The sequence below is a fragment of the Enhydra lutris genome, unplaced genomic scaffold (genome assembly GCF_002288905.1).
Source record: "Enhydra lutris kenyoni isolate GAN:26980312 unplaced genomic scaffold, ASM228890v2 scaffoldscaffold39, whole genome shotgun sequence".
Lineage (NCBI taxonomy): Eukaryota > Metazoa > Chordata > Mammalia > Carnivora > Mustelidae > Enhydra > Enhydra lutris.
This window is the reverse complement of record NW_019154123.1, coordinates 9,686,301-9,702,199: the sequence shown is the minus strand read 5'-3', so window position 1 is coordinate 9,702,199 and position 15,899 is coordinate 9,686,301. Positions and strand designations below refer to the sequence as shown.

The 15,899-nt window shown below is 37.9% G+C and overlaps 1 protein-coding gene across 1 annotated transcript in view; it reads left to right on the top strand.

Moving 5' to 3' along the window:
* Nucleotides 1-15,899, top strand: part of LOC111155055 (potassium voltage-gated channel subfamily H member 8) — a 388,581-nt gene that overhangs the window by 289,301 nt on the left and 83,381 nt on the right. Inside the window, exon 8 of the mRNA XM_022515084.1 lies at nt 10,580-10,777. Within this exon, the coding sequence (XP_022370792.1) occupies nt 10,580-10,777 (198 nt within the window). The remainder of the gene's footprint in view (nt 1-10,579; nt 10,778-15,899) is intronic.

Below are 15,899 nucleotides of genomic sequence, written 5' to 3'. Positions count from 1 at the left end.
ACATTTTAGATTGTAATACTTGGCTCTTAGAGTTGTAAGAAACTCTTACACAATAGAGGATTAAATTAAATACTATATAAAATATTCAGCACATTGTGTGATCAGTGTGTGGTCTGACCATTGTGCAAGACACAAAGGCACAAGCAAGAATATTATGGCAAACTGTTTTGACCATAACAAGTCAAGTAACAGTAAAGCAAATTGATGACAGAATATTCTGAGCCTGTGTTCTATCCATTTCGTGTCTTCAGTACCTCATGAGGGAAAGTGGCAACTGTAGTATGAATTGTGCAAAATCCTGGATTTGCAAGAATGATATGATTATGTATGTTACTTCTGCTTCTGTGTTCATTATTTTCTACGGATGGAAATGAAATGCTGGGTTAATATTTTATACCAATCTTCAGTAATGAAGGATTTTAGAAGTCTACATTACTTTCAGTAAGACAGAAAATCTTCATTCCTTTCAGACAACAGCAGCAACAGTCAGAATAGTTTTTATCCAGTGCTTGCTATGTTTAATACTGCATTCTGCTAAGCCCTCTGTGTGGCCTGTGTCACTTGACGTCACAGCAGCCTATGAGGTGAGTTACTGTCATGTTTTCCATTTTAACCAGAGGGAGACTAGGCCCCAAGAGGATGAGTGACGTAGCCAACATCGCACAACTAAGTAGCACTTTCCTGTGCCGCACTGCTTGCCTTCTGGGTTATCCACGTTTACTGGACTCCCTGGCCGGACACATTTTCTGTGACCATGTTTCTCTTCTGCATTCTCCCTGCATCTCTAGCTCCTTGATTTGTTGTCTCTGGGCACTCTGTCTATGTCTCATTTGTAAAAATTTCCATGCCACCTATAGAAGTCTCAGGTACACCCCGTTGCCCTGTATTAACTTCATATCCAGTTGCTCAGTCATGTGCGGCTAAAAACTTATTTTAAAATAAGTTTATTTACCTTTACTTGGTACCGGGACTGTTCTAAAGGCATTTTCTTCAAGTTTCTGGGAAATGCCCACGTGTCAAAATAAAACACCAACTTTGAAGGGTCAGCCTTTGTTCTCCTTTAGAAGACACGTGGGCATTTCCCAGAAACTTGAAGAAAATGCCTTTAGAACAGTCCCGGTACCAAGTAAAGGTAAATAAAATCCAGAGGACACTTTAGCGGGGTATTTGAATGCAACATTCCAGCATATCATATGGCTTAATGTATTTGAGTTACTTTTATAATTGAGATGTTAGAAAATGTATCTCCTTTAATGCATTTGGAAGAAATGTAATTAGAACTTTATTTTGAAGTTCTACAAACCAGAGAAACTTGAGATTCCTTTTTAATGGATGTCAGAGCCTATCCTCCTAATTTAAATGACTGCTAGCCAACTACTACAGCTGAGAAATTGTTTGCAAACATGGGACGTGTCGATTCATTTTTCTTCCTCAGTTTGTAGCAATTCTGAATCTTTGAGAGAAAAGAGAGAACAAAAAGGCAATTGGGGGCAGATAATGAAAATAAACTTTAGCATGTCAGAAAAGTAAAATTATTTGGCTGGATTCAATTATTTTCATCCTAAATTATTTTCCTGAAACATGTTTTTGTCCCTTTGTGCAAAGGGTGAGTGCTTTGGATTAGAATTTTCTCACTGAATGATAAGTTCTTGTCTTTGTAAATGATGCTCTGAGCCTAGACACCAGTGTCTCACGAACTCATTAAGCCATGAAAAACATGAGCAATTACTCAGGAAAAAATGTTCATGTTAAGGCAGATCCGAAAGCATTGTGGACTGTATGAGCATTTTATATAGGACAGTTAGTTCATAGTTTATGTTCTGTTAACTTAGCCATGATCCTAATCTTTGTTAGAACTTCCTCTATTTTTAGCCAAGATTTGGGAGGCATCTGGAAGTGCCTCAGTGGTTGGAAACAGATGGCCTGTACTGCCACTTCTTAGATCAGTCAGAAAACCCTCCAGTAACTGCTCAATTGTAGTTTCAGGTTGTTGCACATTTCTCATTCTTTCTAGAGTGTTTTTGTTTGTTTTGTTTGTTTTGGTTTGTTTGGTTTTTGTTTTTTTGCTGCATGTGATGATGGTCTATTTTGGTAGTTTACCATAGTGTATAAACTTTAAATTCATCATTGCCTAAGTGCAATGCTATACCTTAGTAATCAGTACTCAGTGATATTCTTTTATACAAACGTAATATTCAAGTAGACTTTAGAGAACTGGCAAACTGGTTTTTGCACAGGTGGTACATTTTTTCCTTGACAGTACCAATATCACATAAAATTTGCTTCTGAAAAATTGTTCAGCAGTGGAAACGCAGCAGAAATGATACATGCATCAAAAAGTGAAAACCTTCCATCCTTATCCTATCAATATTTGCTGATGGGTCACCACTCAAATAATTAAAAACAAATAAAAAATGAATCCATAAGATCATGGGTTATTGCACAAGCATTTTGCTTTAAGAAAGTCAACCATTGTGATGAAATGTTATCGGATCTTGTTTCATAAAATCTTAAACCTGGGAAAGATTACTAAAAGATTATGGAAAAAGAGATTACTCAATCGATTCACCTCATATTCAAGGTGGAAAAATGGAAGACCTAACTGGTGCATTAAGGATCATACATCAACTTAATCAATGGCAGGACCAAGATTAAGACCCTCATTTCCTGACTCAGAGTTCAGTCTCTATCATTGTAGGGTTAATCCTTTTTGTTTCAGGCTTTTATCCCAGGAGTAAGTTACACCATTTCAGAACTGTAAGACACCTCTAGGTTTCTGAGAACCAAAATGAGTGATTAGTGAAACTCCATGTGATGGATTTCCTGTTCAAATTGAGACCTCAGATTTACTGATGCATTCTCCTTAATGTAATCAACAAATCAGTGTCAAATACCACTGTAGCCTGGTGTCCTTCTAGTCTTATCCTTAGTCACATCTTGTTAAAAGGGGTTTGGAGTGGAAGATGGAGAATAAGTTTTGGGATCTAAGTCTCTGCACGTCTCCTTAACTCTATTTCTTACATTAAAATACAGAAATTCCAATATATAATTTTATAATTTAAAATTTATAATTAAATTCTAAATTATAATTATATTTTATAAATATATTTAATTATATATAATTATAATTATATTTTATAATATATATTATAAATTATAATTAAATTTTAATTTATGATTTAGAATTTATAGAAATTCTATTAATTTAGTTAATTGTAATGTGTCAATGTTTACTTCATAGTTTGATAAACATGAAGATATTAATATTAAGGGAAACTGGGTAAAGGATATACAGGGATTCTTTGTACTCTTCACAACTTTTGTATTAGTCAGAATTATCCAAAAATAAAAAGTTTATTGAAATCAAAAGACAAACAAAACAAAAACCTATAGTGACAGGTGCTAGTTGAACTTTAAGGAATGGAGATAAATACATAGATAAAAATTTTAAGAGACAGTGGAGATGAAATCTTAAGCTTTTTTGTAACAATTTGTTTGGGGTTAACAATTCTTCTTTTAATGTGTATAACAGTAGATACAATACATCACAAATGCATTGGCTTTCCACTGCCACACCATCACCACCCCCACAAACCCACATAAGCATGTACACACAGTCAGACTTCTGACACCTGTCTTCATATCTCTCAAGCACCCCTGCAGCTGGGCAGGCCCACGCCTTAGCCCCTTGTTCCCACTGAAGAGACCAGCGAAGTCCTCATGCTGTGTGCCACAATGATTGTCTCCCACTGCTTTGCCTCTCCCAGTCAGATACCTCCTGCTTTAGGAATTGTAAGACTCACAGTGCTTTTCTACCTCTCATCTAAATGAAGTCCGGAAGGATTAAGAATGGAGGGAGGAGAAGGAAATGTTAACTATAGTATTTTCAGTGCTTGGAATTTACATTAGAAGCCTCTTGATCCCTGTTGAAGTCATATTCAGGTTCTAAATGGCATATTATCCCATGTCTACAGTGTGGATTATGTTTGGATAATTATTTTCTCTGATATGATATGTGCCTTTGGGACACAATCCACCACTCTAAGCAAAAGTGGCCACTGGAAATGCAAACTGATTTAATAATGGTTTCAACAAGCACAATTAAAAAGATCATTTAAAATGATTACTTCTTTATAAGCAGTTAATATAGCAGAAAGATCATGGATGTTTAGTTAGAGAGGTATGGATTTGCCTCTCAGTTCTAAAACTCCCTAAAAGAAGGGAGAAAATTGCTGAAATTCTCTGTTGGGACTCCATCAGTTTAAAAAAAAAAAAAAAGGCAGAGTAATTGTGATAGTTGTATGAAAATAACGTTATGTGAAAGCCTAGTAAAATACTTGACATTTAGTAAGTGTTGACTGCTGTCGAAAATGTTGTTGGTACTCTACCATGTCCCCTTTCTCTGTATGATTCCCATCCTTAGAGTCTGTGTCTATGCCTGAGGCACTGTCCTCTGATCTAGAAGGTCGAAGTCTCCTTCGCTAGCAGTCATGGCAATGGTGGGGAATTCACACTCCCTTGGAGCCGCCCTCTCCCCTGTTCCAATATGGGGTGTGTTCCACACCGGTCCCAGAGGTTCTCCAGTGGGATTAAGCTCCAGCTGCCTATGGTGATAACTGGCTTGATTAGGCATATCTCATTGGCTGTCTCCACCCTCTGTTCCCCTTCCTGTTCCCTTCTAAAAATATTTACAGGCCAACATTTAAATAAATCACTTATAGTTAAAGCCATGTCTCAGTGTCTGCTTCTGAGGAGCCTTAACTAAGACTATTTCTTCCTTACCATGTATGTATGCCGTAATAAAGAATGGCACCTTACTTGTAAAGGCACTCAGGTACACTGCAACACTGTACTCTTAGGTCTGTAGCGCATTGAAGTACTGTGCATAGTGGTCAAGAACTTGGGCTCCAACAGCACACATATCTGGTTTAAAATCCTAATACCGCCATATTGAACAAGCTATTTAATTTCTTAGCCTTAGCTTTCTCAACTTTAAAATGGGGATAATAGGGGCTCCTGGGTGGCTCAGTGGGTTAAGTGTTTGCCTTCGGCTCAGGTCATGATCTCAGGGTCCTGGGATTGAGCCCCACATTGGGCTCTCTGCTCAGCGGGGAGCCTGCTTTCCCCCGAACCCCCAGCTCTGCTGGCCTCTCTGCCTACTTGTGCTCTTTCTGTCAAATAAATAAATAAAATCTTTAAAAAAATAAAATGGGGACAATAATTTCTAAATTGTTATGATGATTAATGAAATGATGAATCAAAATATGGATGATAACTATACCTATTCCATGGAGTTAGTGCCTATAAGTGAGATGGAAGATGTACCGTCCTAGTACAGTGTCTGGAGCACAGGAAGTTCTCAGTAAAATATAAACCATGTGCCAAATTAGTAATGAGAAAACTTCAGCATGGGCTTCATTTTTGCTTCTAGCTAAGTGCTAATACAACATGGTTCATTCATACCAAATTAGGTAAAGTACTATTTTGAATTCCAGGTCTGGTTAGGTATGTGCTAGTCCCTTTTCTCTTTTCTCTATCCATACATCACATCTTAACACACACATATAAATCAGATTTCATAAGCTTATATTTTACCGGGTAGTTTTTCATATTACTAAGGTATTTTATATGACAAAGAAATTCACCATAGGCTTTCCTTAACATGCTCCTATTCCTTTCATTAAACCTAAAATATCTGTTAATTACCAAATGCTAACCTAAACATTCCAAGAATACATATGTTGTATAAAGCAGGTCACACCTCTACAAACTGTGCACACATTTGCATCTTAAAAGTCAGTAAATTATTTTAGGAAACCTAAAGAGTAAAATAATTAGAAACTCCCGTTTAGAGTTGAAAGTATGTGATTAAGCAAAATATTGGGCCCATGGTAAGTATTCAATGAAAAATATGTGGATTGAATTATACTAAATTACAGGCTTTTATGGGCATGTTCATTAAGAGTCATTCTATCTTCAAAATTGATCTTTATTCCAAAAATCTACTCTTTTATTTATTTAATCAATTTCACTAAGGACAGGATTATTTTATATCTTTTGTTTTTATGAGAGGGCAATTTATTCAGTATATTAGATTTTACTTTATGTTGCATATGTATTTTTCCTTCAAAATGTTCTTTAGGAAAAAAAAAAATTGAGCAGAAGCAGACAGACTGTTCTAGGACATCCCTTCCTTTAGAGACAAGTTTCTCCAGCATAAAAAAAGATTGGCTTCCAAATTGGTTAAACTGTTTCTTCTGTACAGTACTGTGACATGTTGTCTTGTTACAGTGAACATGTGCTCTCATTTTGGACGAGCTGTTCTGTGAAAAAGTTTTATTTAGCCCACAGAGCCAATCCCGGGATTTGTGGGTGTTACCTCCTTTGCTTGTTACCAGGTTTTGTCATCATCATTATTGCTTTTGCTCTGTCAGCTGTAACACAGTTTAGTAGCAACCTTTCTTAAAAAACAAGATGTTTCTGAAAATAGACAGAACAGTTGGCTAGACAGAAAAGAGACATCAACAAAAGTAGGTCTGTTGTTCCTCTGTGTTTTGCTCCCTGAATCACTTCTGAGATAGCTTCACACATTGTAAATGAACATGCATTGAATGAGGATATAATCTAATATAATCTGTATGTCCTAATATAAACTTTTATCCTACTTTATCACAGAAATAAACCTATATGGACACTGATTTGTTTCAGAGAATTCTTAAGTGTTTTACTTCTATTCAAGTTAAGGAGTTTTAACCAAATATATTGACTGGGTTGGCTTGTTTGCTTTTTTTTTTTTTTGGTGAGAAAACTGGCTTCTGTAGTAAATGAATACCTTAATTTAAGATCAATAGATGGATCCAGATATTTCTTCATAGTCTGATTGAGTAGCTGATTCACCCAAGAGGAAGGAGTAGCTTTATTATTTCTGATTTTTTTTCTTCCTCTGTGCATCAACTAAAACAAAAATTAGGTCATTCAATATTTACTCTTTGGGTGAAATGACATTTTTCAGCTTCCCAGTAATTAGCAGAAATGACCAATATGGAATAAAGGGACAAATCCCTCTAATCCCTTCCTTGTCCAGCAGAAATAATATGACATCCCTTTCAGAGCACAAGTTGGAAGACGCATGAGAAATAGTCAACCCACTAGCCCTTCAGAATCCTATGGTTTTCATATTTGACAATGTTGGGATCTAATGCCTACAGGGGCATTATCCTAAGAAATCAACAACCCGAATATGATGATAAATTCAGATGTTATCTCTGCTTCCTGATATGACCTTTGTATCTGGACTGCCTTCTTACAGTGTATATAAATATACCCGTAATATTTTTTAAATACACATTTGATTTGCTTTTGTAATATCTCTTCAATTGCTCTTAGATAAGTTGTCTTTATTTCCAAATCTTTTCTATACAAGATTAAACTAAGTTTTAACCAATCGACCTTTATTACTTCCTCCTCCCCCTCACTTAAACTGCTAAAAAGAGCTTTTTAATCTGATATGTATGAAAGGGCTTCAGGAAGCCATGAGCTAAATGAAAATGAATACAGAGTGGTACAAGTATCTTCACATGTACTTTGTTCTGACAAAAGGATCACGTCTTTGTTCAGATTCACACAAGGGTGTATAACTCTTCCAATTTTAAGAACTACTGCCTTTGGGATTCTCTCCCTTTTGTTGCTATTAGTTAGGAAATGCTAATCCCTATCTTAAATTTTACTGAATAGATGGGATCACCACCTTCCTTATCCATTACAGTTCACCTGTGGTCCCTTATTTTCTCTTACCTTTCTGGCTTTTGTACTTTTCTTGTTCCAGTGTAAGTAAGAGAAGCAAGAGAGAGAAAAGAGATATGACACACTAACCCTCTGCCAGTAACAGTAGTTGGCATTTTCATATGTGGCACATCATTTGATCCACTACAGCCTTATAAGTTAGACAGTATCCTTGTGTTTACAGATGAGAAAAGTGAAGTTCAAAGAAGTTAGTCATTCCTATAGCCTATACATGGAAGAATCCAGATTTAAATCTGTGTTGAATCTAGTGTTGAATTTAAATCTGTGTTGAATTTTTTCCTTCTTCCCTGTTATGTTCTTTGGCTAGCCTAATAATTACGTTGACACACGACAATCAAACAGAAGAACAATTTAATTTAGTACATATAGAAGTCTCATGTAGACTTGAGGGGGTCAAAGACAGGCAGCTGAGGTTTATATGCCATCCTGAGCTAAGGCAAAAGGGCTGCAAAGGGAAGGAAGACAATTCTTTGGAGGATAAGAAGAGCAAATGTTTGGTAAACAAATGTTTGCTATTCTGATATAAAAAGTTATCCCTGGTAATAGCTCCCTTCTTGGTACAAGACCCTTATCTAAATTCTTTTAGGTAGTTGAGAGGGAAGTAAAAGGCTCTTCTTGAGTCTGTTAAGCCTTGATTGCCTTCACCTCAAATAATTCACATGCCAAAGTGGCACATTCTAGGGAAGTCTGCTCTGAACCCCATCACTAAAGTTCATTCCTTCACAAAGCCTACCCAGATAGAGTAAATGGACATAGTTTACTAACAGCATCACCTTTTACAATGTCTAACTTACATTTTGTTATTATTCTCTATTATCAAAACATACTTTCATTATTCTAGGACAGATTTACAAATGCACATGTGCTGTTTTATTTCGTCAGTGTTGTCATACTGTCTCATACTGTGACAGAGTGCAAGAATCATTTATACATTCATTAATTTATTCACTTTTTAAAGTAACATTTATTAAAACTTACTCCTGTCAGTGCTTTGATAAGTTCTGGAATAGTGGTTCTAGGTTCTATCTTTACATTAGATTCTACTGGGAAACCTTTGAAAAAATGCCAGTACCTGGTCTTGGCAACAGAAATTCTGATGCAGTTAGTGAAGGTGGCACTTGGGCAGTGTCTTTTTTAAAAAGTTTTCCCAGTCATGGCCAGTGTTGAGAACCATTATTCCGGAGTAGTGGCTTTTCAAATCATGGTCCCCTCCATCTGCAGCATCAGCATCATGTGGGAACCTATTACAAAGGCAGATTCTCAGCCCCTCCTCCCAACCTCTTGAACTGTACCAGAAACTCCAGGGATAGGACTTAGCTATCTCTGTTTAACAAGCCCTCTAGATGTTTCTGAGGCAAGCTAAAGGTTGAGAAACACTTCTCTAGAGACATAGGATGAAAAAGGCACGATACTTGCCACTAAGCAATTCTCCTCCGTCTCAAGGAGTTCCCAGTTATTTAAAATATGCATTTTAATTACCTAGCACAGTTCCATAATCTATAACTTTAGTTGATAATGACAGCATTATTACTACTTAAAAAGTGTCATGACTTTGATCTCTTCTGGGGCAGCCATTAAATGAAGAGTGTATAAGAAAGTTGTGGTCAGTGAATAATTCTCTTAACAAAAGTCTTATGAAGTTTATGGGTTCAGCTCAGTCGTCACAGTGTTTTGTAACATACACGCATACAGTGAAAGAGATAGGATTTTGAAATACAAAACCTTAGAGGATAAGTATTTCCAAGGAAGGGTTTTTTTTTTAAAGTTTTTTTTTATTATTTATTTATTTGTTAGAGAGAGAGAGCGAGCACAGGCAGACAGAGTGGTAGGCAGAGGCAGAGGGAGAAGCAGGCTCCCTGCCAAGCAGGGAACCCAATGTGGGACTCGATCCCAGGACGCTGGGCTCTTGACCTGAGCCGAAGGCAGCCGCTTAACCAACTGAGCCACCCAGGAAAGATTTTAAGGTGGTCTTTGTGTTGTGTTTCTGTTCTATTATTGTCAATACCATACTTGCTATTACAGTACCATCTTTATTAATGTAGCTTTTTTACAGCTTTATGACAGCATAATTTGCATACAATAAACTGCATATACTTAAAGCACTTAATTTGATTAGTTGGGGCTCATATATACACGAGCAGTATAAAACAGCAGCAAGGGGCACTCCAGTTCCATTGCAAGTAACTGTTAGTTGTGCAGATCTCCCCCTCCATCCCCAAAGGCAGGATGGGTTCCAGAGAAGGCTTCCTGAGGAAGGTAACATGAGCTATTTGTAAGCCAACTAGATGTCAGCCCAAGTGGATAAAATGTGGCAAGGTTGTACAGTGTTTCTCATCTGTGTGAAGTCTAGATTCTTGTGGTTGCTGCTATTTGTCATCATGTAGGGTTTAAAAATACCTACTAGACATTTTTGTCTCTTAAAATTCCAATTGAGAAAGGTGCTGAACAACACTCTTACTGACAGTAGCAATCTCAGTTTCTATCTCTACAGGTAATCTCCAGTATTAGGGTAACTCGTTTAGTTTTGACTACCCATCTGCTCTTGAAGGCCCACTTCTCTGCTGTGTCTTATACAGAACAGCTTGCATAAAAGTGATATTTTTGCTTTGTAGCAATGGAATCTCATTCCTAGCCTTTAGCTTCCTTTTAACTTTTCTCTCTTCTTTCTCCTGAGCAAATTAGTATGTCCCTATATGTTCATTTATGATTACAGCCAGGTGCTTATACTGGGACTTTACTCTTTGGGCTTAAGTTCTCATTCTTTCTTCCATCGCAGGCTGGCTCCATGAGTTGGGAAAGAGACTAGAATCTCCATACTACGGCAACAATACCTTAGGGGGCCCATCTATCCGAAGTGCCTATATTGCCGCTTTGTACTTCACCCTCAGCAGCCTCACCAGCGTTGGGTTTGGGAATGTCTCTGCTAACACGGATGCGGAAAAGATCTTCTCCATCTGCACCATGCTGATTGGTGGTAAGGGAAATTCTTCTTTCACACCAAGAGAATATGCCATACTATAGCTGTTCTGTTTATTCAGTCCTAAAACACAGTAGAGACATATTATTAAAATCAGAAGAGTTTAAAAGCACTAGTTAGAAAATCAGTGACAAACACTTTAATATGCATATAGATTAGCAGTGAAAGTCTATGATGTCAAGGAATTCCATTTTCTGGACAGATGAAGTAACCATTTACTTGACAGTTGATTTTGAAAGGATAGGAACTTAGTTTTCTCAACGTACTGTTTATCCTTAGTGTTTATGAATTACATGAGTCTGAATTCCAGGTATATGTTTGAACCTCCATTTTATAGTCTCAAACAGGTCACTGTTATCAAATTTTATTAATCCTAATACAGTAAATTAAGGATGTTTGATAGATCCCTTAGTTAAAAATAAAACAAAAACAAAGAAAACATCCAATACAATAATAAATATTTAACACTTTGAAATTGTTTTTTTTTGTTTCTTTCCCTGTGCTAAATGCTTCAGTACAATACCCAGAGTAAATCTAAAAGGAAAAATCTATGGATTGGGCACTATTACTATCCCTTTTAACGAACAGACAAACTAATATACTATTGTTTGGGAGCTCCAAACCTAACCTTCTGTGCTGTGCTTTGTAACGCTGGGGTTGGACTCTGCGAACCTCCTTTTTCCTTGCCAGCCCACTTCAGTTACTTCCGCCCCTAGGGGCGCCAGAGGAAGACTGGGAAGCAGGAGGCAGAGCGAGGAGACTGCCTGCTTCTGATGTGTCTGATGTACCTTCAGGGGCAGACCACCTCAATCAGCAGCACGTGGTCCCAGCATTCAGCATCTTCAGGCACTCCCAGAACCACCTCATTGGGTCTTGGAGATCCCTGCATCCGTTGGGAGCGCCTCCGCATCCAAAGTCAGAGCCCTGGTTTCTTATAGCTCTTCACGGCTCCTCTTTTGGGCTTCTATGTTCTGATAAGTGCGCTTTCTCCCCCCTTCTTTATCCATCTCCAAGGACAGAAACTCCTTCTTGCGGTTATTATATCCACGTTACCTCTATACTCTCTTTTTTACTCATTTAACTCTCTAGCCCCAGGAAAACCAGTTCCCTATAGTGAATTTCCTCTGTTGAAACCTTTTGTTTAATTTCCCTTTTCTGAACCTCCTAACATACAGGATTGACACCATTCTTATCAACATTTTTCAGATGATAAATCTAAAGCTTGGAGAAACAAAGTAACTTTCCCAATGTCATACCATCCGTAAGATAAAGAGGCAAGGTTTGAAGCCAAATAAATGCTTATTTCCATCTATAAACACCTAATTGGAAACTTACTGAATTACAAGACGGCTCTCATGGAATAGTAGGAGATGTGAATGTTTACCTGGATCAAGTATTCATTCTTCTTAGGCCAGAATTCTTAAACTAGGGTTCTATCAGTATTTTCGGCCCCATATGTTTCTCCTATTTTATCATGTTCTTTTAATGGCCTTAATCCCAGCTATCTCTTAGAGTTTCAAACCATATAATAGGGGATGGTTCCTACCACCTTCCTTGTGTGGGAGATATAAAATGAGTATTTGGGGCTTTAAGCAATGACTCATCCAGCGTATGTTGAAATCAAAGAAGTATCAGCCAGCCCTTCCCTCAAGGAACTTATGATCCAGTTTGGAAGAGATGGGCTGAAAGACATGGAAAGAGTTGTAATAATAGCAGGCAGTAAATGCTAAGTGCCAAATCAGTTAGGGAAGTTCAGAGGCAGTGACAAAGCACGGGTCAGGGATCGGGAGAATTTCTTGGAAAGGCAGTGCTGTGGCAGAGTTGCTGAAGTGGCGTGCTGGGACTGCTTCAATTTGCACAGACTGTTGGCTGAGGTACAGCAGCAACAGCCCAGGGAGCAGAGAACAGGAACTCCCGTTTTCTAAAGAGCTGCAAAGTGCCAGACACCGTGGTGGCTGTTTTATGCCCAGTATTATGACTTCTCTAATCACCAGTATCCTTGACTGCCCATCTTTCAGCTTAGCAAAATGACAAGCATTTTGCCAATATACACAGTTTATACTTATTTAATATTTGCCCATGTTTCTTCTATTCCTGGTGGCAATCTGAGGAAATGCTCAAGTGCTCAAGGCTTAACCTACTGATTTGACATTTCAAGAACCTGCTAGATAACTGAGCTTTTATTCTCTATTGATCCACATACTATATTGTGAATGGTCCTGCATCAGAAATGGGTAAGGCATAAATTATTCCCTGCTATTCGCTGTAAGTAGAAAGCAATGCTGGTCCCAGGGCCAACAGATAGGGGAAATAATCAGATAATGTTACTTAGTCACTTATTAAATATTCGTTGATCAAATTATCCTGGTGCAAAACCAGTATTCATTTGTCAGTGGCATTAAAGCATTTAGGTGACTTGAATAGCACTGAGGAAACCATTGCTTTCGAATGGCAAATGGCATCTAAGTAATCTGAATTTATTAGTTAAAGCTTCTCAAATTTGTGTTTGTAGGAAATAACTGTATTATTGTGACAATTACCCTAGGCGAGAAGAAATGATGCCTGCATTTTAATATTTCCTAATTAACTAACTAGCATAACTTCAAGAGCTAATCATAAGTACTCACAATATGGAGCATTTTGTTCATTTACTTCTCTTACCACTGAGAGATAGAAGTTATTAACACCTTAATTTAGATATAAGGCAGCGGAGGTTTAGTGAGTTCAAATGCCCAAATTCACTGAGACCTAGCAAACTTTTTTTTCCCCCTGAGTATCTTTTTTTTTTAATTTAATTTTATTTTTTATAAACATATAATATATTTTTATCCCCAGGGGTACAGGTCTGTGAATCGCCAGGTTTACACACTTCACAGCACTCACCACAGCACATACCCTCCCCAGTGTCCATAACCCTACACCCCCTCACCCAACCCCCCTCCCCCCATCAACCCTCAGTTTGTTTTATGTGATGAAGAGTCACTTATGGTTTGTCTCCCACCCAATCCCATCTTGTTTCATTTACTCTTCTCCTACCCCCTTAACCCCCCATGTTGCATCTCCTCTCCCTCATATCAGGGAGATCATATGATAGTTGTCTTTCTCCGATTGACATATTTCACTGAGCATGATACCCTCTAGTTCCATCCACGTCAACGCAAATGGCAAGATTTCATTTCTTTTGATGGCTGCATAGTATTCCATTGTGTATATATACCACATCTTCCTTATCCATTCATCTGTTGATGGACATCTAGGTTTGTTCCATAGTTTGGCTATTGTAGACATTGCTGCTATAAACGTTCAGGTGCACGTGCCCCTTCGGATCACTACGTTTGTATCTTTAGGGTAAATACCCAGTAGTGCAATTGCTGGGTCATAGGGTAGTTCTATTTTCAACATTTTGAGGAACCTCCATGCTGTTTTCCAGAGTGGTTGCACCAGCTTGCATTCCCACCAACAGTGTAGGAGGGTTCCCCTTTCTCCACATCCTCGCCAGCATCTGTCATTTCCTGACTTGTTAATTTTAACCATTCTGACTGGTGTGAGGTGGTATCTCATTGTGGTTTTGATTTGTATTTCCCTGATGCTGAGTGATATGGAGCACTTTTTCATGTGTCTGTTGGCCATCTGGATGTCTTCTTTGCAGAAATGTCTGTTCATGTCTTCTGCCCATTTCTTGATTGGATTATTTGTTCTTTGGGTGTTGAGTTTGCTAAGTTCTTTATAGATTTTGGACACTAGCCCTTTGTCTGATATGTCGTTTGCAAATATCTTCACCCATTCTGTCAGCTGTCTTTTGGTTTTGTTAACTGTTTCCTTTGCTGTGCAAAAGCTTTTGATCTTGATGAAATCCCAATAGTTCATTTTTGCCCTTGCTTCCCTTGCCTTTGGCAATGTTCCTAGGAAGATGTTCCTGCGGTTGAGGTCGAAGAGGTTCCTGCCTGTGTTCTCCTCAAGGATTTTGATGGATTCTTTTCTCACATTGAGGTCCTTCATCCATTTTTAGTCTATTTTTGTGTGTGGTGTAAGGAAATGGTCCAATTTCATTTTTCTGCATGTGGCTGTCCAATTTTCCCAACACCATTTGTTGAAGAGGCTGTCTTTTTTCCATTGGACATTCTTTCCTGCTTTGTCGAAGATTAGTTGACCGTAGAGTTGAGGGTCTATTTCTGGGCTCTCTATTCTGTTCCATTGATCTATGTGTCTGTTTTTGTGCCAGTACCATGCCGTCTTGATGATGACAGCTTTGTAATAGAGCTTGAAGTCCGGAATTGTGATGCCACCAACTTTGGCTTTCTTTTTCAATATTGCTTTGGCTATTCGAGGTCTTTTCTGGTTCCATATAAATTTTAGGATTATTTGTTCCATTTCTTTGAAAAAAAAAATGGATGGTACTTTGATAGGAATTGCATTAAATGTGTAGATTGCTTTAGGTAGCGTAGACATTTTCACAATATTTATTCTTCCAATCCAGGAGCATGGAACATTTTCCCATTTCTTTGTGTCTTCCTCAATTTCTTTCATGAGTACTTTATAGTTTTCTGTGTATAGATTCTTAGCCTCTTTGGTTAGGTTTATTCCTAGGTATCTTATACTTTTGGGTGCAATTGTAAATGGGATGGACTCCTTAATTTCTCTTTCTTCTGTCTTGTTGTTGGTGTAGAGAAATGCAACTGATTTCTGGGCATTGATTTTATATCCTGACACTTTACTGAATTCCTGTACAAGTTCTAGCAGTTTTGGAGTGGAGTCTTTTGGGTTTTCCACATATAGTATCATATCATCTGCGAAGAGTGATAGTTTGACTTCTTTTTTGCCAATTTGGATGCCTTTAATTTCCTTTTGTTGTCTGATTGCTGAGGCTAGGACTTCTAGTACAATGTTGAATAGCAGTGGTGATAACGGACATCCCTGCCGTGTTCCTGACCTTAGCGGAAAAGCTTTCAGTTTTTCTCCATTGAGAATGATATTTGCGGTGGGTTTTTCATAGATGGCTTTGATAATATTGAGGTATGTGCCCTCTATCCCTACACTTTGAAGAGTTTTGATCAGGAAGGGATGCTGTACTTTGTCAAATGCTTTTTCAGCATCTATTGAGAGTATCATATGGTTCTTG